Here is a 23,694-nt window from a genome sequence, read left to right as displayed (position 1 = left end):
TAAGAAGTTGCTTTAGAACAAGGCTTTTCAATTTAGAGGAGCGCTAAGGCCCTCCAGACTTGTCCCTCGGCAGCAGTTAATCACCAACATACTGAGCCCTACCCAGAGGCGCTTACATTTTAAATAGGCAACCCCTACTGCACTGGTTCTATCCGGAAGCGCACTCTAGGGCGACATTATCATATGCAGGCTTTATAGCAGGAGAGAGTTTGAAGGGGATTTGAAAGGAGAGGGGCACCTGGCGCGTGGAGGATAAAGGAGTTCTGAGCCTATGAAGCAGCATCGGAGAAGGCAAAGATGAGCGACGGGGAGCACAGAATCATAGAATCTCAGGGTTGGAAGGGACCTCGGGAGGTCATCTAGTCCAGCCCCCTGCTCAAAGCAGGACCAATCCCCAGACAGATTTTTGCCCCAGATCCCTAAGTGGCCCCCTCAAGGATTGAACTCACAACCTTGGGTTTAGCAGGCCAATGCTCAAACCATTGAGGTCTCCCTCCCGCATGAGCCAGGATTCCTGGCAGAGTGGTAAGAAATGAGAGCAGCGATAGAATATGAAAGGGAAGAAAAGCATCACAGATCCACAAGATTGGTGCTCCGGACCCAACAGTCTCTAGGCAGAACCCCTTGAGTGTGCCAGACCTCCAGGGTCTCTCGCTTGCTCCAGAGCTTCCCCGCCTCCTTAGACTGGACATCGGGGCCATGAGCAGCCCTGCTGCACAGCGGGAGCTCCATTAGTGAGTCCAACTGAGGCAGACTTGTATAATTGTAGGGAGCAAAGCACCTCCTCCATCAGCATTTGCAGTGTCACTAACCCGGCATTGTAACACAGAAGAGTTTATTAGTCGATAGGAACATGGCATAGGGAAGTCATTGGATAGCACAGAGAAAAGCAAATTCCTGCACAGTCCATCTGACCTCTCTCTGTCTCAGTTCAGGTGTGTGTCCCCAGAAGCCCTCAGCAGCCAACCCTTAACCACCCCCTAGCGCCTTCCCAGTCCTTGTTCTCCAGCTGGGCAAACACTGCTTGGTTTCCTGCAGAGAGATGGGCCATCTAAGGTCATTGGTTGCTAGGTATTAAAGTCCTGATGACTGGATTTACCAGTCTTCTCAGATACTCCACTGATATGGGACCTAAGATTCAGACAGCTAGAAGCCATTCCAACCTGTCTCTCTGAGCCTCTGCAAAGAGCAAACCACCCTTTCTACCCCCAGGTAACCCTGCAGTGCATAGGGGAAACTGAGGTACACACCGGCTTCAGAAAAAATATTACAGAACATTCCCACTGTCACATCGAGAAGCTTAAATTTGATATGAGAGGCAAAATGAAGCATGTGGAAGGATTCAAAGAGGGAAAGCGACAGTCTGAATAGCAAGCAAGGCACTCAGAGCTGCTGAGTTCTGAATGCACAAAAAGGCAGATCAGTGCACTAGGGGCTGTTTGAACGTTCAAGTCCAACCACAATTAACCTTGTGAATCTGTACTGGGCTGACCAGAGACCAGAATGGTGAGCGTTTTATCACAGACATATAATTAGCACGTATCAGTGACGAGGATGAAAACCCTTTGCATGGCAAACGATGCATGCAAGATGGCAGACAAGGCAGCCTTTACAATTCCAGAGTGTTAAATGTCCATCCATTTACAGCGTTGGGCAAAGGTGCGGTCAAGAAGGAGGTAGCACAAATGATCCCAGGCAGTAGCAGAGATGTGGACACTTCTCTGGCACACAGGCAGTATCTTGCAGCCCAGCGAGTGCCGAGCTGGGGACGGTGAATACGCTTTATACATCCCTCACTTGGGGACAGTACCTAGATGCAAGCGGAGATGACATCTACTATAGGGTTACCATATTCTGTGCCTCCAAATGGAGGACACTCCACGGCCCACGGCCCCGCCCCCAGCCCCGCCCCCTCCCCAAAGTCTCCGCCCCCTCCCCTGCTTCCCGCGAACATTTAATTCGCGGGAAGCCTGAAGCAGGTAAGGGGAATGTGGGGGGGAGGAGGCGCGGCCCAGGCTGGCCCCCCGGCGGCTCCAGCCTGGGTCGGCTCGGGCCCTGGGGTGCCGGCCCCAGCCCGCCCAGCACTGCCGGCCCCCGGCTCCCCGCCGGCCCCCGGCTCCCCGCCGGCCCCCGGCTCCTCGCCGGCCCGGCTGACCGCCGGCTCGGCTCCTCGCGGGCCCGGCTGACCGGCTCCTCGCGGGCCCGGCTGACCGGCTCCTCGCGGGCCCGGCTGACCGGCTCCTCGCGGGCCCGGCTGACCGGCTCCCGGCCCGGCACCGCGCCCCCGGCTCTCCCTCCGGCCCCGTGCCCGGCCCGGCACTGTGACCCTGGTTCCCGGCCCGGCACCATGCCCCCGGCCCTGCACCGCCGGCCCGGCGGAGCACCACCGAGCCCTCCCGATTTTCCCGGACATGCCCGGCTTTTAGGGATTTCCCCCCGGACGGGGATTTGAGCCCCCAAAAGCCGGACATGTCCGGGAAAATCCGGACGTATGGTAACCCTAATCTACTATGTGTGTGCATAAGGGGATAGGTTGTTCTCATCTATACCAGGCTATTTAACTCAAGATTTCTCACGAGTGGTACCACAAGAGTGGCTTACAAATAAGAATATTAGATGTGTTACAGAGAGACTTTACTATCTGACATTGTGGTTTGTGAGCATTAAATCTTCTGAAGTTTCCATACCACAGAAACTGACAAAGAACAGCCACAGAAGCTCCCTTCCATTGGTTGACTTTGATGCACTAACACTGCATTGGCCAATCCACTTCCATTAAAAACTTCCAAGCATCGATTCCTATTGTTCTACCACCGACAAGCCTCTATTAGACTTTTGATCTCTGACAAAATGTAAGGGCGGGTCAGCACTGGGAACTTACATTGGCATAGCTTTGTCGTTCAGGGGGTGGATTTTTCACACCGGAGAGACGTAACCATGCCAACCTAACCCCCGGTGTAGACAACGAGGTCGACAAAAGAATTCTCCTGTCCACCTCACACCATCTCCTCCTGGGGAGGTGGATTTCCCTATGGCAACGGGAGAACCCCTCCTGTCGCTGTAGTGAGCATCTACCCTGAAGCGCTGAAACTGTGCTGCTGTAGTGTTCTAAGTGTAGACACACCCTTCGAAGGACAACAGTCCTGGCCACAAGCAGAGGGGAGGGGGAAGGCACTAGACAAAGAACCACTGAACGTCCAATGAACAGGTAGCTTAGCACATGCATATCTTCTAAGCGAAGTGGGGCAGAGTTGCACCCCATCCATTTGGGGCATTAGAAGGCTACTTAATAAGGGCTGCCTTTTGCACCCTAGGTTTCCCTTGGTACCTGTCCATATATTCGATTGGGTTTCTTCCCTCGGCAGCTGAGCAGGGCCCATCGCTTGTACTTCACATTGCAGACGTGGATGTCATTGCCGTTGCTCTCCCCAAATGGGATCCCGGTGCCGCCAAATACCAACAGGTTGTTCCCATGCAACACAACTAGGAAAAAGGAGCACAGGTTTGGGTCACGTGCCGCGCTGGGAGAACAGAAAGGGACTGCGCTATTATTGTCTCTGTTGAGAGGACGAAGAGCTAACATTTCAGGCTTGCATTTAGGGAAGGCAGAATACTCTGCATTGAGTGCTCGTCACCTGCAGATCTCGGAGTGCTGCACAGGAGAAAGGTAAGGAGGCTATGGTGACAGGGGCCTACAATTTCAAGGGCAGCTAGTGATTTGGGAGGTCAATTTTTGGATGCCTTAAGAGGGCTGATATTCAGCAAGCGCTGGGCACCAGTCCTCTGAAAATCAGGCCCCGTCAAGCTGCCTCAAGTTGGGCACCCAGAAATCACTCCTCATTTTAGATTTATGGCAGGCCCTTTAGGAAGCAGGTGGGTAAGATGAAAGAGGGCGACAGTACTAGTGACCTGCCCACAGACACACAGCAAGTCCGTGGGAGAGTCAAAACGGAGCACAGCTCTCTCGCTTCTCTCTCTCGTGCTCTAGTTACACCACGTTGTCTTTACACAGATGGATCTGCACAGCACTAGGGCATTCCGCTAGAACAGATTTCACACATGGTAACTGAATTCCCGTACTCACGTGACATGGATGCTAGTTCTCTAGGCATGTAGCCCTCGGTGCCCATTTGATGCCATGCGCCTGTAGCAAAGTTATATCGCCAAAGTTCCCTGAAGAGAGGGTAGTCTTCATTCTCTGGCCCGCCAGACTCATCGTAGTCCGGGTTATACCCTCCGAACACGTACAGGTTGGCGTTATCTGCTACACAACGATGGCCGCTCCTTGCTGGTGGGGCTCGGTGACCTGCAGCAGGAGGAAGTTATTTTTACTAAGCATACACAGAGTGGAGAAAGCAGGGTCAGCAAGATTTGGGGAGCCAAGGAAGGAAGGAGCTAGGTTTGAACGTTTTGGGGGGGATCAAAGGCGGACACTGAAGTGGATGAAATTTCAGCTTCCAACTGGAACAGCTAGAGTTAAACGGCAATTTTTATTATTTTTTTGTGTGCATGCACATGCTAAGGAATTGATATTTCCATTATGAGAAGTTCCGTCTCTCTGCAAAGGTCTTCTCTCGACACCTTGTCTTCAAGGGCCTGCAGGTTACACCTCATCCTAGACTACCCTATTCGTCCAATCAGACCTTGCCTATTCAGACGCTCTGTTATACATCGGACATCCTCCATGGTCTTTCAAATCCTTCCTCGGAGCTCCCTTTTACGGGTTTCATTCCGGACACTGTCCCAAAGGGTTATATTAAAATGTTGAGAGGGAACAGTGAACATGCCATGGTTTAGCCTCACTTCTTCTTTAATTCCTACACTACCCTTTATCGTTAGCTCCTGCGGGGCTGTGTCTAGATTGCAAGCTTGTGTGTGTCTGTGATGTCGCTTGTGTGTGTCTGGAAAGCACCTTGCACATCTATGGAACTAAGTCAAACAGTAGTCAATTAAGCTTCAGAACAGCACAGTAACAATCTCCTGATAGACCAACACAAAGGCCTTAATACTGCCTGGAGCACAGTAGGGAACCCAAGAGAGAACACAGGCTACATGAGAGGGTAGGCAATTGACACGCACCTCCCCAAATGGAAGATCTTCGCATGCCTGCACCTTCCCTATAGCAGAAGGTAAAAAGGGCAGGGTGCGGGCAAATCCAAGATGACCCCACATACTGAAGATCATGCTGGTGCCAAATAAAATTTGGATCTACATGCTCTGCGTAGGCCTCGTTCCTACTACTAGGCAGCAACAACTTTGCCACCACGCAGCAGAGCTGTCATTAACGCCGGTTCAGAGTCACTCTCCTGTGCTCCCCCCTTTGCCCTTGTGCACCACTCCACGCTCACACGGAAGGGAACCCCAGCACAGAACAACACATGAATCCCTCTCAGATTAGGGGCTAAAATGTGGGGGTGAGAAGGGATAGCACCAAACAGAATAAGCTCGGTGGCAGAGACAGCAGCAATTTTACGTCTTCCTGATAGATTAAAGACCACAGGCTAAGACCTGGGACAGCCACATTCTTACTGGAGAGTGACACTTGAAATCGTCACTGCCCATGGACAAGCGATCAGAACATAACGCTCAGCTTGTTTTAGTTCAATACACACGGAGAATCAGGCCCAGTCTTGCAGCTATGACCAGACAGGATGCTTCCTCTTCATGACCTGGAGCCACAGACGATGTGGTTAAAATAGCCAGTTGTGCTTCTCTAACTCCACCATTTTCCTGAAATGCCCATTGGTAAGCATCGCCATCTGCTGCTTTCAAAACATCCCCAGAGCCACCTGTCTCTAGGACCTGGTCTACACTGGAGGGAAGGGGGGGGGGTAATCCCTAGAATTACAAGAATAGCGTAGCTGAAGTCGACGTATCTTAGTTCGACTTCCCTCGCGTCCTCATGGCGTGGGATCGACGGCCGCTGCTCCCCCGTCGACTCCGCTTCCGCCTCTCGCCACGGTGGAGTGGCAAAGAGATCGGGGACCGATTTATCGCGTCTACACTAGACGCAATAAATCGATCCCCAATAGATCGATCACTACCCGCCGATCCGGTGGGTAGTGAAGACGTACCCTAGGAAAGCTAACAGCAGAAAGAGTTTCCCAGGAGCCCCTCTTCCAACATCACTCTGGATAAGCAAAGGGCTGTTACTCAGGGAAAAGACTTTTATTTGCATTTCTAACTCAGTGGACCAGTTTATTCCAGTAGTCAGATGTTCTGGAGCTGAACATACAACAACCACACCCATATAAGAGCGAAGTCCCAGCGTGCTGAAACTAGTATAGGCAGTGAAGATAGCATCACCTATAGCTCAAATTGCCTGACACTTTCCTTTATAAATAAGAAAAACCAGGGTCTGATAACTTTACTTAATTTTAGCCATTCAAGTTGAAATTTCCCACGCTAGGTGTTTGCCTCTGGGCTTTTCTATATGTAAGTTTCAGCTAGAACAGTTCAGCTGTTTCCAAGAAAAAGAGTAGGGGAAGTGTTTGATCCTTAAAAAAAAAAAAATTCTTCCAGCCATCGCTGAGAAGCTGTAGTGCCGCCATGCTTTTGGCACAGGGAGATGACGTTTGGCAGGAGGGTCACCCTGGGGTCAAGCATGTGCCTTTTTCCGTGCCTGTGAGAATTTGCCCAAATCTGACCAAGTTAAACTGAAAAAACTTCAGTTCACACATGCTCAGAGAGTCAGAGTTTAGCAGCTAAATTCCCCAAACATTCTTTACTGAAGATGCTCCATCTTTGGGCTGAACTTTTCTAGCAGCTTCTAGGAAATTTTGCAATTTTGGCCTTAATCTCTCAGTTTCCCACATGCAAAATGGGAATGTCACCATGTAATCTCACAAGAGCATCATGAGGATATAAGCACTAATGAAGTTGAAACACAAATACTATGGGGAGACCGACACAGAAATGCCCAAGAGGAAATTACTAATTTTGTATTCAGTGCAGGTTTTGGATGGTGTACAGTAAATGAGACCGGGGGCCTGATACTGAATATGGAGAGTAAAGAGAAACACTGAATAACTGCCCATTTGCTGAATGAAGCAGGGGTCCTACGGCACATGTACCAGTCATCATGAGACCTGCACCTAGTGTGTTTCAATGATCAGTTTTCTACACAGGATAGATGTCACATACAAGGTGATTTGGCAAGAGTACAAAAGTGCTCTTGTTTTGAAGTTGCAATTCACAAAATTCCCCATTTTAGAAAGTCAGATCAACAAGCAACATACAGATATGGACAAGCACACCTTTAAACACCTGTGCTTATACACACCAAAACCACAAGCACTCCTTACGCAGCATTTGGAAAGCGCAGAATTTAGAAGAGGTTCCCATCACCCACACAGTGATCTGTGATCAGCGCCACCCACCTGCTCTGAAAGACCTCTTACGGACCTTTAGGATGGGACGAGACCGAGGGAAGCGTCTAATTAGGACCAATCGTATTTTCTTCTTAGAGCCTGTTACCACAATTACCAGCAATGAGTCAGATACATACACACAGCAATAACAGTAGCAGCAGCAAGTTAAGCATCAAGAAAAATATAAAGCATTATCACTAAAGATGGTGCAAACTATCAGCCCAGAAAGGTTAACAGGTTTTAACACCCAAAAGAAGCAGATGTGCTTAAACTGGTTCCTAGTCTGACAGATTAAGGTACAACTATTGTGTACACTTGTTCTGATCAAATTCAGTAATCAGTAGTGGAGTGCTGCCACCTTGTGGCTAAAACTCATTAGCTGTTTTAGGCGGTTTTAGGAATCAAACTGCTTTTCATAGCAGTCATCGCTCACACAAAGCCAATGAGCAGCAAGTGGGGGATAAAACCCAATGAATTGGTAAAAAAAATCTTGTCACTAGCTCCATCTGTGGCACGTGTATTTTAAAGTGTGCATGACACTGATGAGAGAGATCCCTGTGACACTATTCTGAATCATGTTTTTCAGTTATCTGCATTAATCAATCTCTTCCCCACAGGGAGAAATCACCAGAAATGGACTACAGTTATTGGAATACATCTCAAGTTCACCAGCCCCAATTGTCTTTCCAATGTGTTCATGAATTTGGCAGCATTATGGAAATTAACATAAGATGTGACAGTTTGTTAAAAGATCCCTTTGTATCCCTACAGCAAATCATTGGAATGGTTTGATGCAGGTATGTATTTTTAACACGCCCTATGTTACAGCGCCAACAGGATTAACGTGTGACGCTCATCCAGGTCAACTGGTTAAGTTTGGTTTAGTGAACATATAGGTTTAGCGATGTGATCTCAGCACTGGAGTCAGAATGGCTCAAAGAAAAAGTGGATTTGATCCACACTTATTATCAATTACCAAATAAACATCAAAACCAAATATTACCAAATAAACATCAAGCCAAATTCATTCAAGTTCTGTTGATACAGACATGGCTCCCATTTTATCCATCTGTCAGATCTCTTCCAGGTATTGAGACCCAAACTTGAGTAAAATAGAACAAATGTGACCAACTTCCCTTTTCAATTCCCCTCCACTATTAACATTTTACTCTGCATTGCTGACAAGGTTTCATGCTTCTGGAATTGCAAAGAAAGCATTTACAGTAACTGCAATGCTTTGCAGAGCTGAGTAACATACACCAGCATGTGTGTTGAATAAAGTAAGAGGTTTGCATGAGACAGTGGTAAGTTAAAAATTGCATACAGGATGCATTTTGGCCATCATTAACATGAAAGATAATTCCCTACCAGGACTGGCCTCCTGTACAATACTGCTGTCCTTGTTCAATATAATGTTATTAGCCAATGAAGAAACTATACCAAATGTTAGTGCACAAACAAGAGTCACCTGATACATGTGTTAAGTCAGTAACCAAAAGGCTATTGGCCTCAAATCTACATTAATTTATTTAATTAAGATTATCTGATGCTTTAAAGGTGATCTGCAAAGGGAAAAACTGAAACATCGATCCTTTTTGGTTGGCTTATAATGAATACAGTCTAACAGGAGTTTGATTCATTTGTTTAATGTCAGAAGCATCTTCTCTTCCTTGTTCACTTTTTTGCTGGAGGTTTCTTTAGAGGACACAGAACTGGAATGGGAGTTCTCAGCCCTCAACTGGAAGGTCCAGGGCATGGAATCTTTTCAACAAAAAAAAACTTATCTTTCAACTGCTTGTCAGGCATTGAATTAAATTGATTTTGGCGCTTGAATAAATATCACTTCCCCTTTTACTTCTTTGGTATTTTTGATATCATAATCCTACCATCTCTCCATTTGTCCATAGAGTCTTCCAGGGAAAATAAGAAGATAAACCACCTGTATTTGTATGTAAAAGACAAGCAGAAAAGAAAAATTTTTAAAATCTCAAACTTTTGACTATCATAAAGCAATCACGAAAAAAAGCAAACATTCTTTGCAGGTCACCTTTAAAGTTAGTAAGATAAAACACATAATAAAGCTCCGGATTAACTACAGATCAACCAGGAAGTCAAGGGAGTGCTTAGATACAAATAGACTGGAGTCCAAATTCCATCCTTGGTTAGGCATATGCAGAACCCAACGGAGTTAATGGGAATTCTGCATAAATAAGCAACAGCAGGATTGGATCCACATACACCTCTACCCCGATATAACGCGACCTGATATAACACTAATTTGGATATAACGCAGCAAAGCAGTGCTCCGGGGGGGTGGGCCTGCGCGCTCCGGCGGATCAAAGCAAGTTCAATATAACGCGGTTTCACCTACAATGCAGTACAATTTTTTGGCTCCTGAGGACAGCGTTATATCGAGGTAGAGGTGTATCTGTATGAGTCATTCCAAGATCTCACTCTCATAAAGAGATTAAAAACAGAGAGTGATTCATTTGCCAAGATAATCAGGAAAAGACATCAGAAGCCAACATTACCATCCAAATAGGTTCTTGCCAGTTCAATTTCAGACTATACAGCTACACATTAAACTTTTCATTTGCATCTTTAAATCACCCTGACTCCTATCTGTGGTACACATTGCTAATCTGGGTACCACTGCGTTCCCATTCCTATTATCCCTCACCCACGCCCTCTCCATTGTGGACAGTATCTACCTGTTTGCTTTGTCTTTTGAAGGAGTTAGAAAGCTCTTTAGGGCAGAGCCCTTCCTTTTACTACATTGATGGAGTCCACTGCGATGGGGATCTCAATTCAGACTGGTTCCTTTGGGTACTCTAGTAATATAACCACCACCCCACCAGCTGACAATAATTGAAACTTAGACTAGAGCCACTTCACCATCTCCTTTGCTCCTTTTAGCAAATCCTCTTAGAGCAGTAGTCTGGAAGCTAAAGTGGAGGATTTCCACTCTATGCAAACAGGTAACGCTTGGGGAACCCGGAGCGCCTCTTACTTTGTTTAGAAGTCTGCTTCAAGTATATGAGAAGCCAAAGGCTTCGGAGAGAAGAATGTTCCCCGCCTGGGCTCCTTAGGCAACCAATCCTTCATACTGTACTAGCCCTTTCTACTCTCAGAAGTCTGGGAAAAGATGGTATGATATTACAATACAATGGGTTATAAACTGACTCATACCCCTCTGATAAACACCATTTCTGCTAAGCCTTAGATCAATTTGCACCCGAGAATGAGAGAGGGGAAAACTCCAGTACGAGATGTCGGATATAAAGTTACTGATTTTTACCCCATCACCTGCATTATGCAAGGAGTATATGAAGCATATTGCTAGTTTCAATGCAGTGAATATCAGAATAGGAAGTGATTGAAATGGTATGCACTTGGGGGAGGGGGAGGAAAATGAGTCATCACACAAAATGGCTTCAAAGTACAAAGTTCTGCACAGCAGAGCAGATTGTCAGTTCTGCTTTCCCAGTTTTAAGGCTCCAAAGCTAATTTGGTTGACATAAAACCAAGCAAGGCAGCAGGGACTTTCAGAGGAGAAGAATCCAGGCAAACAGCGTGACATTGAAACACTGCCACATGGCTAGGGTTACCATATTCTGTGCCTCCAAATGGAGGACACTCCACTGCCCACGGCCCCGCCCCCAGCCCCGCCCACACCCCCGCCCCCTCCCCAAAGTCTCCGCCCCCTCCCCTGCTTCCCGCGAACATTTAATTCGCGGGAAGCCTGAAGCAGGTAAGGGGAATGTGGGGGGGAGGAGGCGCGGCCCAGGCTGGCCCCCCGGCGGCTCCAGCCTGGGTCGGCTCGGGCCCTGGGGTGCCGGCCCCGGCCCCCGGCCGACCACCCCCGGCCCGCCCAGCACTGCCGGCCCCCGGCGACCCGGCGCATCCCCCAGCTCCCCGGCTCCCCGCGGGCCCGGCTCCCCGCGGGCCCAGCTGACCGGCTCCCCGCCGGCCCGGCTCCCCGCGGGCCCGGCTGACCGGCTCCCCGCCGGCCCGGCTGACCGGCTCCCCGCGGGCCCGGCTGACCGGCTCCCCGCCGGCCCGGCTGACCGGCTCCCGGCCCGGCCCCGCGCCCCCGGCTCTCCCTCCGGCCCCGCGCCCAGCCCGGCACTGTGACCCTGGTTCCCGGCCCGGCACCATGCCCCCGGCCCCGCACCGCCGGCCCGGCCGAGCACCACCGAGCCCTCCCGATTTTCCCGGACATGCCCAGCTTTTGGGGATTTCCCCCCGGACGGGGATTTGAGCCCCCAAAAGCCGGACATGTCCGGGAAAATCCGGACGTATGGTAACCCTACACATGGCCATACCTCAAAAGGGTTCTAAGATAGGACTAATCAAGTCACTTCTCCATGACGTGACTGCAATCTAAAGTCAACTGGATTTTTTCCCACCCATATTTCAACCACGCAATATAATTTTTCTTATATATAATTGAACTGCAAGGCACAAAGAAAGCAACTCAGCCACTGAAGACAAGCAGCAAAAATGTACGGTAAGAGGGACTTCAGGCAGAGCAGCAAGACAAGTTTAGTGGACAAAGGAATTTGCCTTCCATTTTATCATCTTTTTTATCTAAGGAAAAGAAACGCTGGCATCCTGCCACTGGCCCGACTTATACAATAAAGTAGTAACTGCCACATAAGCTAACAATCTCTCCCCTATTTAGGATTTAGGAAGAGGTACTATATGGTGTCTGCCTAGTATCCCTGAACTCTTCCATTAGGATTTTCATTTTCAAAAGAGAGGCCACTTTAATCTAGTTTTTGAGACCAAGTGCCTGAAATCCAGTCAGTGTCCCTTTATCAGGGCTGAGTTGTTAAAGCAGAGCTTAACTGAAACACAACAATAATTCAACTTTTCCTAGTGAGTGAAAGGGGCCTAAACCATCAATTTCGGCAGAATTTAAGTTTTGTTGTTCTTAAACGGAATTACGAAGCCTAGTGCCTGGGTAGTTATCGTCACAGGGGGAACTGATGCAGTGCTTTCTTCCTAAATCTGTGGAGAGACGACTCGAGATGGCTACTGTGCTTTAGCTGTCCCAAGAAGCAGACGGAAGCAGACAAGAACCTGGTCAGTTTCACGGCTGCTATTCAGGACCCTGTGGACAGAAGTGAAACGGATAAGAATCACATCCGTTTCATCCCCTTGTTGGGAAGAGCCGAGGTGCAAGTGGCTGGAGCTATTTGCAGGGGAACAGGATACACCCCCTTCTCCCCAAAGAGACACGATGTGGGAAAGGAATAAAGCTCTTTCCGGCAAGCTCTGTCCAATCCAGAAATGTGACTTCTTCATCCCCAGCCAGCAACTAGCTGCAGCCAGATAGAGAAGATGGAGACCCTGAGCAGGGTCCAGGGGACAGCACCTTGATAGGAGTCTCAACACACACTGTCTTCCCATCAGCCAGAGGGATGGGCTTCTCAGCAGGTTATTACCCAAGCTTCACCGATGGACACTCTACTTACATCTTACTGCCCTGTAGATATCAGGTGTCTGGGCAATTTACCAGCCCTGTAAACAGAGAATGAAAAATACTCCTGATCAAGAGTCTTGTGGATTAGAAATTAGTCAACAAGCAAACTCTAATGCAGTGTGGTGGAGTTTAATCCCAGAATAGGAATAAAAAATAGGTCTAAGAGCGATGCAAAGGCAGCCATATTATTGCTCTAAATTATCAGGTTTTATTGGAACCCGAAGTAGAACAGACACGCAAATGGAACTTCCACAGGTGTCCAATTTTAAAGGAAAGCTGCACTCATTCCGTTCACATGGGAAGAACTCCTTGTCACGGCAAACAACACCCATTTCAAGGCTTCTCAATACAGTTCTTTCTGAGCCTAGAGCTGCAGGCGAGGCTAAATCCGTTTTTAAACTCGCTTGAACACTGAGTAGCAATGGTTTAAGCAGTCAGAACCGACTGGTGAAGCAGGATGGAGACTAGTTTAGTGTCTCTTTCATAGGGCCCTCAGGATGCCAGTCACAGGTGACATTCTTTTCAGCAAGATGGCTGCCTGCAGCTCTAGGCTCAGAAGCGCTAAATGCATTTTAATAAGCCCTGCTTAAAAAAATAACTGCCACACCATAGTAAAAAGGGCTTGTTGTGTGAGCACTCTTACCAGAGGGGTGATCACAGTGGGGGCAGTTTTCCTCTGAACGTGGAAGCAAAAGCGGAGGGTTTAGATGCTTTTTGTTCAGTTTTATTTTCACAGGCTTAAACAAAGACGTTTCCCCTGCAAACAAATCACACCAGTTTCGTTTCCAACCCCTCCCGTGTGCATTTTAGAAGTTTACCTCACTCACCTTCTCTAGTTTGATACTCAGTTACTGGCCTAGAAAGGATTGTGGTACAGAAGCAGTTCCCGAAATTAGAATTCTAGTTCTCAAGTTTCGACATCCTCTCCCTACAATCCACTGAGTTTATCCAGATCTGTGTGTACGTGACACAAAATGCTTGTGGTTTGCTTTGATCTATTGCATAGACAGTAAGTTTCAGACAATTCACTTGACAGTTTGTTCATTACACCTTTGAAAGAAGCTACAGTATGTAAAAAGAAAAGAATAGGGGCGAGATAAGAGTCAGTAGCAGCCAGTAAGGTCTACCTGTTATGATTAGGCTGAGCAGAAATCCCAATATTAGGGTGTCAAGGCTCCTTCCCCACTCTGAACTTTAGGGTACAGATGTGGGGGCCTGCATGAAAACTTCTAAGCTTAACTACCAGCTTAGATCTGGTCCGCTGCCACCGCTCCCAATGTGCTAATTCCCTTCCCTGGGTAGCCTTGAGAGACCTTCACCAATTCCCTGGTGAATACAGATCCAAACCCCTTGGATCTTAAAACAAGGAGAAATTAACCATCCTCCCTCCTTTCTCCCACCAACTCCTGGTGGATCAAGATCCAACCCCCTTGGATCTAAAAAACGGAAAATCAATCAGGTTCTTAAAAAGAAGGCTTTTAATTAAAGAAAAAGGTAAAAATCATCTCTGTAAAATCAGGATGGAAAATAACATTACAGGGTAATCAAACTTAAAGAGCCCAGAGGACCTCCCTCTAGCCTTAGGTTCAAAGTTACAGCAAATAGAGGTAAACACCCTAGTAAAAGGTACATTTACAAGTTGAGAAAACAAACATAAAACTACCACGCCTTGCCTGGCTGTACTTACAAGTTTGAAATATGAGAGACTTGTTCAGAAAGATTTGGAGAGCCTGGATTGATGTCTGGTCCCTCTTAGTCCCAAGAGCGAACTCTCCCAAAACAAAGAGCACAAACAAAAGCCTTCCCCCCACCAAGATTTGAAAGTATCTTGTCCCCTTATTGGTCCTTTGGGTCAGGTGTCCACCAGGTTACCTGAGCTTCTTAACCCTTTACAGGTAAAAGGATTTTGGAGTCTCTGGCCAGGAGGGATTTTATAGTATTGTACACAGGAGGGCTGTTACCCTTCCCTTTATAGTTATGACACAGGGGCTTTGTCTTATATAGGTATCTATACTGCCCCCGCCCGGAAAAAAAAAAAAAAAAGTGTCCCCATTTTTCATACTTGCTATCTGATCACCGTAGTTACAGTCCCAGAAAGACAGAGGGAGATTTTCAAAGTCAATAGCACTTAGGCTTCAAGCTACCATTTGCGCATTTGAAAAACATCTTCCCCATTAAGTTGCGTCAAGTTTGGCCACAAGAACTCTCTCTACACATGCGACCGACTCCCTCGTAGGGCACGTCTTCACTCACTGCAGTTAACTCAAGTTATCTACACTCCAGTTACTCCTCTTGAGCTTATCTAGCTTGAGTCAGAGCAACCACACTGGTTGCTACAGCACTCAAGTTGCTGCATCTCCACCAGCGCTGCACTCATTCGTGTGCGACACTAAGACTTCTGGGGGCACATCCCAGGGCTGTGTGTGTTGCAATAAACGTTACTACTCAATGAATTCTCCCTCCGCAAATCATGAGCGAATTGGTCTGTCTTTTATGAGCACATGGGGGAAAGCGTGGGAAAGCGCTGGAGGATGAGCAGCACTAGCCTGCATCTACACTACAGAGTGGTCATGTTATCAGCCGACAAGTTGTGTTCACTGATATTTTAGCCTATCCTCCCTCTGGGGCCAGCCAAATCAAGTTAAAAGCACCACCAGGCCTGAGTTAAGGGCTTGTGTGTGTGTCGACAGGACTGTAGTTTGAGGCAACACTAAAGTTAACTTTGCAGTGAAGAGTGCGTCCAACGCAAGCTGTCATTGTCTTTAACTCTCGAGGACAAGCTATGGCTTCATTAGATCTGAACAAGGTAAGCATTTGAAAGGCATGTTGTACACGTGCAACATGCTTATTTTCAATTAACTTTTCAAGGCTGAAAGGCTTGAGCAGGCAGAAGTGGGTGCTCTAAATATCACGACGCTTAGAAAGTTAGCACAAAACAGTGCTGGGGTGCAGTATGGGACTTGCAAATGCTTATGAATTCATTATAGGTAGATAACAAAACCTCTTCGGACACGTAAAAAGGCAATCGAGGATTATGACCATGGCAGTTTAACTAAGTTCACGAAAGGCATCTGAACCGTTTATTACTGGTGAAATACACTATTTTCCAGATGAGCTGTTCAAACCACTGTAATCTGTTCCACCCAGCATTGTAAATGGCTTGTTGAAACTGAGGAATACACCTCTACCCCGATAGAACACGACCCCACATAACATGAATTCAGATATAACGCGGTAAAGCAGCGCTCCGGGGGGGAAGGGCTGCGCATTCCAGTGGATCAAAGCAAGTTCGATATAACGCGGTTTCACCTATAACGCGGTAAGATTTTTTGGCTCCCGAGGACAGCATTATATCGAAACAGAGGTGTACTTAGGTCAGAAAAACAATACTGCACCACTTTATGCAATCGTATCCCAGTGATTGCTATCTGCAGTCACAACAGACAGCTCTAGGCTGATTTCTACCACATGTGTTGCCTGCTTGTGACAAAGACACTAGCATAAATGGACCCCAGGTGCCATCATACTTGTTCCAACTAACATAAAATTGAAGTGCTGCACTATGATCTTCAGTTAGACCAGGTCTAGCTGACTCCTCCACTATTAGATGATGGACTGTTTGATAACTTGCCCCAAAAGTAAAAGATTGGTATATCCAGAGACTGAACTACCAGGAAATGGAGAGTTTCTTAGAGCAACTCCATGATGAAATAGAAGCACGGGAGGGCAGCCACTCAAAAGCTGTAAGAGAAGCAACCCAGATACAGGCTCTCAGTATTGTATAAGCTAGTGAAATTTCTAATCTGTTTTAGTTGCTTTAAACAAAGCTACAAATGTTTCCTCACTTTGATGGAATACAAGAGTCTCGTGCATTTGAGCTGAAATGGATCAACATCCAGGATGTATTCCAGTTGAAGCATTTAGAGCGGTCAGTGAAATAAAAAGTAAGTTTCACACTTTGCCAGCCTGGAATGGGAAGACTGCCAAAACTGAGATCACAAGAATTCAAAAAGAGGCTGCTGGATTCCCAACTAAAGACAGCACACACTGATAAAGAGCATTAAACCCTCATTTTCAGGCCTAGTAAGTGTCACATGATGCAAATGTTTTCAGTATTCACATTCCACTTCATTCCCATTTGCCTAAAGTTGTATCCAACAAACAACTGGATACGGATGAGGAATATGGACATTTAACTGGAGAGTTAAGCTATATCTGAAACATCTGAAGGCTTTCTTGTGAGGGACCAATGTCCAAATATATTAAGATAATTCGAATATGGATCCCCAACTATGTCATGTCAGTCTACGGTTTCCTATGGATAAACTGTTTCCAAGTACAACTATGAATCCTTTATCCTTTACAAGCAAGTCTCAGATTCATCTGGGTTGGAATGAGCATTTAAGAGATCATTTAGATCAATCCGCCTTCAGCATAGCAGGATTTAATTATTCCTAGAGCATGACAGACAATTGTCTGGGGCTTGCCTCAAATCGCTCCAAGGATGGCAATTCCACCATCTCCCTTCACAACTCGCATCACTGCTCATCCTAGTCTTCCAGCTGTAGTATCCTCTCGAAAAGGAATTGTAAAGTAAAAATTGTTTGTGCTCTTTACTGCTTCTTTACATTGCATAAACATGCCCTCAATACTCTCTTCCCCACCCACATTTTCAAAATGTGGAATTTCCAACTTCCTTCTTTGTTGCTGGAGGACATCAGCAAGGTCTTTGGAGTAGGACCCCTACAGAGGACAAATCCAAAGTTTTAGCCCTCCCAACCACCAATTAAAAGGGCAAATTGATACTGACTTTTAGATCCCACCTTCACTTTTTAAGGCAGTTTCAACAGTGGCCAGACAAACCAAGTTTGAAACTATTTTAGTTAAAATCCATTCAAGAGAATTCAAACATGTTCAAAAGTCCCATGCAGACAAGGCCTAAGACTCAACTTCCTCTCCTTCCTGCTTCAATACTTCATCCCTTTAAGAAACTGTAACCGTCTCTTCTGTTTATGGTATTTCTAAGATGTCTATCCCCACTGAATTGGCTCAGGCTGCAGCAGCACTTCAAGATTTGGTGAACATGTTTATTTCTCCATTCTGGTCCTCAAACTTCTCATCTTCCAAACTTTCCATCACAGCTGGACACCTTGGCAATTTTTAAGTTGTGCAGTTGATCACTGAGTAGTGATCCACGATTAGTGAGACAGTTACATGACTATAGGGGACACAATATCCCAGCATTAAGAGTAACGGAAACCTCTGAAAACAATGTTGACTGATCAGCTTGGCCATAAGCCTCACACACAAGAATCTTTCTAATAGGATATTTAGATCAGAATTCTCATTATGTATGAATTGCATTTTTTCAGAATACCAGTGCATGAAAGAGGAAAATTTTTCACCCAAAGCTTGTGTTTGTGTTGCTTAAAAAAAATGCAACATTGCATAGAATATTTTAAGTTGCTTTCCACAAATTTTATATAATCCCATTCCACCTGCAAACACCCAAATATGGGACACAAAAAAGAAACTTCAGATCATACAGGTTACTGCTTGCATCCTGTCATAAAGCATGTCCGGCAGTATATGTAATGCTTAGTTACAAAAAAAATGACCAAGTAAATACAGTAATAAGCAGGAGTAAAGTTAGGGTCTAAAAAGAGGGAAAGGGAAGAATTTGTATCGTGAATGTTAAACTTGACCTGCAAACAAGTATTTTCCTCCTTCCTTATGCCATATACAGCGAGTCTGAAAGGCTTGACATTTCTTTTTAAGACACACTAGACATTCAGATCGTGTCTGCCACAGAAGACTACGTCGACTACTGAATTAGTGAAGTGTCATCACAAGAAAGTGAAAGCCAAGTAAGTCAGAGGAAGGGAAGACGTTTTCAGCAGACCATTTAAAACTCTTCTTTGTTAATATCTCAATCTCCCATGCCTAGCGAAAACTTGAATCTTTAACACAGACAATTTTTCTCCACGTGCCAAACATTCAGTTAAGATGCAAGAACTCATACTCCCCACCTGCAACCAAGAAATCCTCCAAGAAAAAAAACCACATACATACAAACCCTCACCACCACCCCCCTCCTTTTAAGACCTCAGGCCTTCTTTATACACCTCTACCCTGATATAACACGACCCATATAACACGAATTCGGATATAACGCGGTAAAGCAGCGCTCCCGGGGGGGGGAGGGGGCGGGGCTGCGCACTCCGGCGGATCAAAGCAAGTTCGATATAACGCGGTTTCACCTATAACGCGGTAAGATTTTTTGGCTCCCGAGGACAGCGTTCTATCGGGGTAGAGGTGTATGTCAGAGAAGCAAAAAGGATTCATTTTTCAAGTCAGCTTTAACTGTTAAGCTACGACTACAGCTTTGTGCAGTTGCTGTATGGACTGAAATATCGGGCCCGTGTTAAGAGAGCCGATATTTCAGTCCATACAGCAACTGCACAAAGCTGTAGTCGTAGCTTAACAGTTAAAGCTGACTTGAAAAATGAATCCTTTTTGCTTCTCTGACATACACCTCTACCCCGATAGAACGCTGTCCTCGGGAGCCAAAAAATCTTACCGCGTTATAGGTGAAACCGCGTTATATCGAACTTGCTTTGATCCGCCGGAGTGCGCACAGATTCTGTAGACAGTAGGACTCTTTTTCTAATCCTTTTACAATATGTTTTAAAGAGTTTTTACTTTATTACTTCAAAGAGTTTTTCCCTTGTTGAACAAGTTACTTTTAGAAGTACAATTTTCATCTTCCTCCCCCCAGTCTTTTCCTGAAAGGATCTCAACAGAGAAACGCATCCCCATTTTATAGGTGCAGACACTGGCATAAAGGTTAAGACTTTCCACAGGTCACAGTGAGTCAGCAGCAGAGCCAGGAATAGAAAATAGCCCAGGGCACTTTCACTTTTGTTATGTTAGTTTGACTTCTGAAATTTAGCTCCCGTCCCCAGCAAAAAAAAAAAACACCCACCACACACACTGTATGAAATAATACAGGTTTCAGAGTAGCAGCCATGTTAGTCTGTAACCGCAAAAAGAACAGGAGTATCTATCTCCCCTTGTAAGTATTCTCACACTTCTTATCAAACTGTCTGTACTGGGCTAGCTTGATTATCACTTCAAAAGTTTTTTTTCCCCACTTACTTAATTGGCCTCTCAGAGTTGGTAAGACAACTCCCACCTGTTCATGCTCTCTGTATGTGTGTATATATCTCCTCAATATATGTTCCATTCTATATGCATCCGAAGAAGTGGGCTGTAGCCCACGAAAACTTATGCTCTAATAAATTTGTTAGTCTCTAAGGTGCCACAAGTACTCCTGTTCTTTTTGTGAAATAATACAGAACACCGGGCTTACTGAAGGTGAAGAACGGTTTGCAAAGCCTTAGCAAATGTGCCACCTTCCACAGTGTGCTAAGAGCTCTTTGGCATAAATTCATGTCAATGATCTCTGCACAAAAAAGGATCACACCATACTTAATGGAAATCCAGGGCAGTTAAAGCAGGGCCGATGATGTCATGGTAGAGAGAGAAGATGCAAATTGGGTGGATGGACAAATAACTCAAAGCAAATAGTTACATTCCCGCCAACATTTGAGATCTGTGAATGGAAACATTTGATAGGTATCACACTGAGTAGGTTATCACAACTGTCCCCCAAACCGTATCCCAGGGGTCCCCAACGCATCTAAGTGAAATTAATAAAAACAACAAGGAGTCCAGTGGCACCTTAAAGACTAACAGATTTATTTGGGCATAAGCTTTTGGGGTTTTTTACCCATGAAATCTTAGGCCCAAATAAATCTGTTAGTCTTTAAAGTGCCACCAGACTCCTGGTTGTTTTTGTGGATACAGACGAACACGGTTACCCCCTGATACTGAAATCAATGGAAGTTAGTGGCTTCATATTATTAGGCAAAATTGGTTTCAACTGAAACAAACAAGTATATTATCTCTTCCTTTTCCTAAAGGGAACCAAATTTATGTGATTTTCTTATAAGACAAACTTGGTACAGCTGATTTTGAAGTTTAATAAAATATTTATGAAAAACAAGAGCTGGCCTTTTAGATGGTAGCATGTGTGAAGGTATTAGCAGCAGCTTTACTCATCCTTTGGTAGATGCAACATCCTTTACACGTAAATTTGCAGATCACACAACCCTGTCGCAGGGTTACTACTGTATGTTGCTGGCATCAGAAAGAGATCATCAAAATCAGTGTCAATTACATGAACAACAAATACAAGGGAAGAATGATCTTGTAGCCAAAGACAGAGCAGTCTTAAAGTCAGGGCTTATAGATTCTACTTCCAGCTGGGCAGATTCAGCGTCTGGTTTTCTAACCAGGTACTTCCCTTGGTCCATCACTACAGTAGCTGAAGCACCTTCGAGATCAGACACACACACTGTTCACAGCTTGTGCAATTAAAGGGCTTGACTCCGTCTCTGTGAGAGACCCTGGGCAAGTGACTAGACCTCTCAGTACTTCCCGGGACCCGGCTGTGAAACCGGGACCCCAACAGCGCCCAGGGGAGAGGATGGGAGGCCTGGGTCCGCTGTAGGACGGAGGGACCCATGAGGGCAGCACGGTCAGACCCAGCCCCTTTCAAGCCGATCGCGCCCCAGCGTGACCCCGTTTTCTGGGCAGCAGAGACACCCCCGGGCGGGGCAGTCCCGGGGCAGTGGGGCGCCCCCCCCATTATCAGGGACCCCCAGGTGGGGTCGCCCCCCCCCCCCGCTTAGAGCCCCCCCCCTTTCGGAGCTGCTGGGGGGGGTATGACGCTACCCCTGGGCGCGGAGCGGCCCCAGGCGCTGTGGCGGAGGCCGGAGCGGACTCACCTGCCAGGTGGGGCCTGCCCGGCAGCTGGACGAAGCGGTTGAGGAGCCCCCCGGCCGGCGCCGCCCCGGGCCCGTCCCCGCTGCCCCCTCCGCCCGAGCCGCTGCCTCCAGCGCCCCCCCGCCGCCGGTTCCCGTCCCAGCCGCCCTCCGCCGCCGACATGGCCCGACCGACTCCGCTCCCCCCCACAGCTCCGGCTCCGCCCCCGGCCCGCTCCCTCCGCCTCCGCCGCCGCCGCCGCCGGGGGGGTATGGAAGGCTTTCGCTCTCTTGCTCCCACGGAGAGGCCAATCAGCAGCGGCCTTCAATAGTCAGAGCCAATAGGAGAGCGACTTCTTGGCCGGTGGAGAGAAAGAGGGGGACGTCACCAAAGAGAGGGGCAGAGACAGACGTGAGCAATGGATACCCGAGGTCCTCGAACCGCCCCGCTCGACTCTTTCTGGTCCTCCGGGCGCCAGTACGGGATCAGGCAGGAGCAATCAGCAGCCGACTCCTGAACTTTCACCAACCATAGAACCTTCTGTTCAGCTGTAAGGCTGGTATCTATCTAGGAGAGCTAGGGTGGTAAGGCGGGGGGCATGTCCCAAACCAACCTCTGCTAGGGCAGCATTCATGGGGTCCCCTCCTGCCTTGTGGCAGTAGTTGAGCAGAGGGAAGCCACCATACCACTGGTGAAAAGCAACAGAGAGTCCTGTGGCACCTTTAAGACTAACAGATGTATTGGAGCATAAGCTTTTGTGGGTGAATGCCCACTTCGTCAGATGCATATTCATATTCTATATGAATAATACCACTAGTGGTTATTATTCATATAGAACAGAGGTTCTCAAACAGGGGCTCAGGACCCGCAGGGGATCACGAGATTATTACAGGGAGTGTCATGAGCTGTCAGCCTACACCCCAAATGCCATATTTGCTGTTTGTCTTAAACACCCAGCTCCTGGAGACATGCAAATATGCGAGACTCTTTTTAAAATGTTAAGTTTTTAGCATTTGTGATGGCAGAGAAAAGCTTGAAAATGTGATGCCTAAAAGCTCAGAAACCAGAAGGCAAATAAAAAGACTCCAACATGTATTATCATTTTTAAAACACATGAGTTTTTGAGGCCTGAGTCATAATTTTTGAACACCTGGGATCAGTAATACTGGGGTCGAGAGGATCCAGGGATTTCTCCCTTAATCACAAGTCAGGGGAGCGATCTTCCCACAAAAGGGGAGGGCCAGGAAGCAGGAGATTGTAGGGGCTTAAGGCTCAAATCAACAAAGGTATTTAGGCTCCTTAGTACCATTGATTTCAATGAGAGAGACAAGGTAGGTGAGGTAACATCTTTTATTGAACTAACCCAGACCTGAAGAAGAGCTATGGACTTATTTCAATGGAACTTAGGAACCAAAATGCTTTTGTGGGTCTAGAATGTTGGGAATTCATTAGAGAGATTGTGTAATTAATGTGGAAGTGTTGTGCGGAGCAAGTCGGTAGACTGTGGAATCAGTAATTAGACAGAGATGGCTACAGTGGTTTGGGCCTGTCATCAAGTTACCCTGGGGCAAAAGCTCCAGGTACATCTTCGATTGGATCCCATCTGGAGGGAAGAGAAGGCATGGTGGACACGGGATGACCTATCAAGAAGGATGCTGCTCTCATGGAAACAATTTATGATGGAGTCAGACATCTTGCTCCGGACAGACAGCAGTGGGAGAAATGGGTTGCCTCCTGTGCCTGTAGGCACAGGAGACTCTAAGGCCTGGTCTACACCTGAAACTTAAGTCGACCTAGCTACATTGCTCAGGGCTGTGAAGCATCTCATGCCCTGTGCGGCACAGTTAGGTTGACCTAAAACAATTGTATACGCAACTAACTACCACCGCTCAGGGGTGGATATACTACAGCAATGGAAAAACTCCTTTTCCATCGCCGTAGTGTCTACACTACAGTGCTACAGCAGTGCAGCTGCAGCTGTGACACTGTAGTGCCAGTAACCCTCGC

General features: G+C 46.9%; 1 protein-coding gene across 2 annotated transcripts in view; it reads right to left on the bottom strand.

The window, feature by feature from the left end:
• The window catches only part of KLHDC10 (kelch domain containing 10), a 31,668-nt gene extending 9,798 nt beyond the window's left edge, over positions 1–21,870 (bottom strand). The window contains exons 1-4 of one of the 2 annotated variants that reach the window (XM_054015041.1): positions 21,711–21,870; positions 7,380–7,469; positions 4,085–4,306; positions 3,329–3,483 (exon numbers count right to left, since the gene is read on the bottom strand). In XM_054015041.1, the coding sequence (XP_053871016.1) occupies positions 3,329–3,483; positions 4,085–4,306; positions 7,380–7,469; positions 21,711–21,870 (627 nt within the window). The remainder of the gene's footprint in view (positions 1–3,328; positions 3,484–4,084; positions 4,307–7,379; positions 7,470–21,710) is intronic. The other variant, XM_054014975.1, reaches the window with a different exon arrangement.
• Between the last annotated feature and the right edge of the window lie 1,824 nt (positions 21,871–23,694).

The sequence above is a fragment of the Malaclemys terrapin genome, chromosome 1, assembly GCF_027887155.1.
Source record: "Malaclemys terrapin pileata isolate rMalTer1 chromosome 1, rMalTer1.hap1, whole genome shotgun sequence".
Taxonomy (NCBI): domain Eukaryota; kingdom Metazoa; phylum Chordata; order Testudines; family Emydidae; genus Malaclemys; species Malaclemys terrapin.
This window is presented reverse-complemented; position numbering and strand designations above follow the sequence as displayed.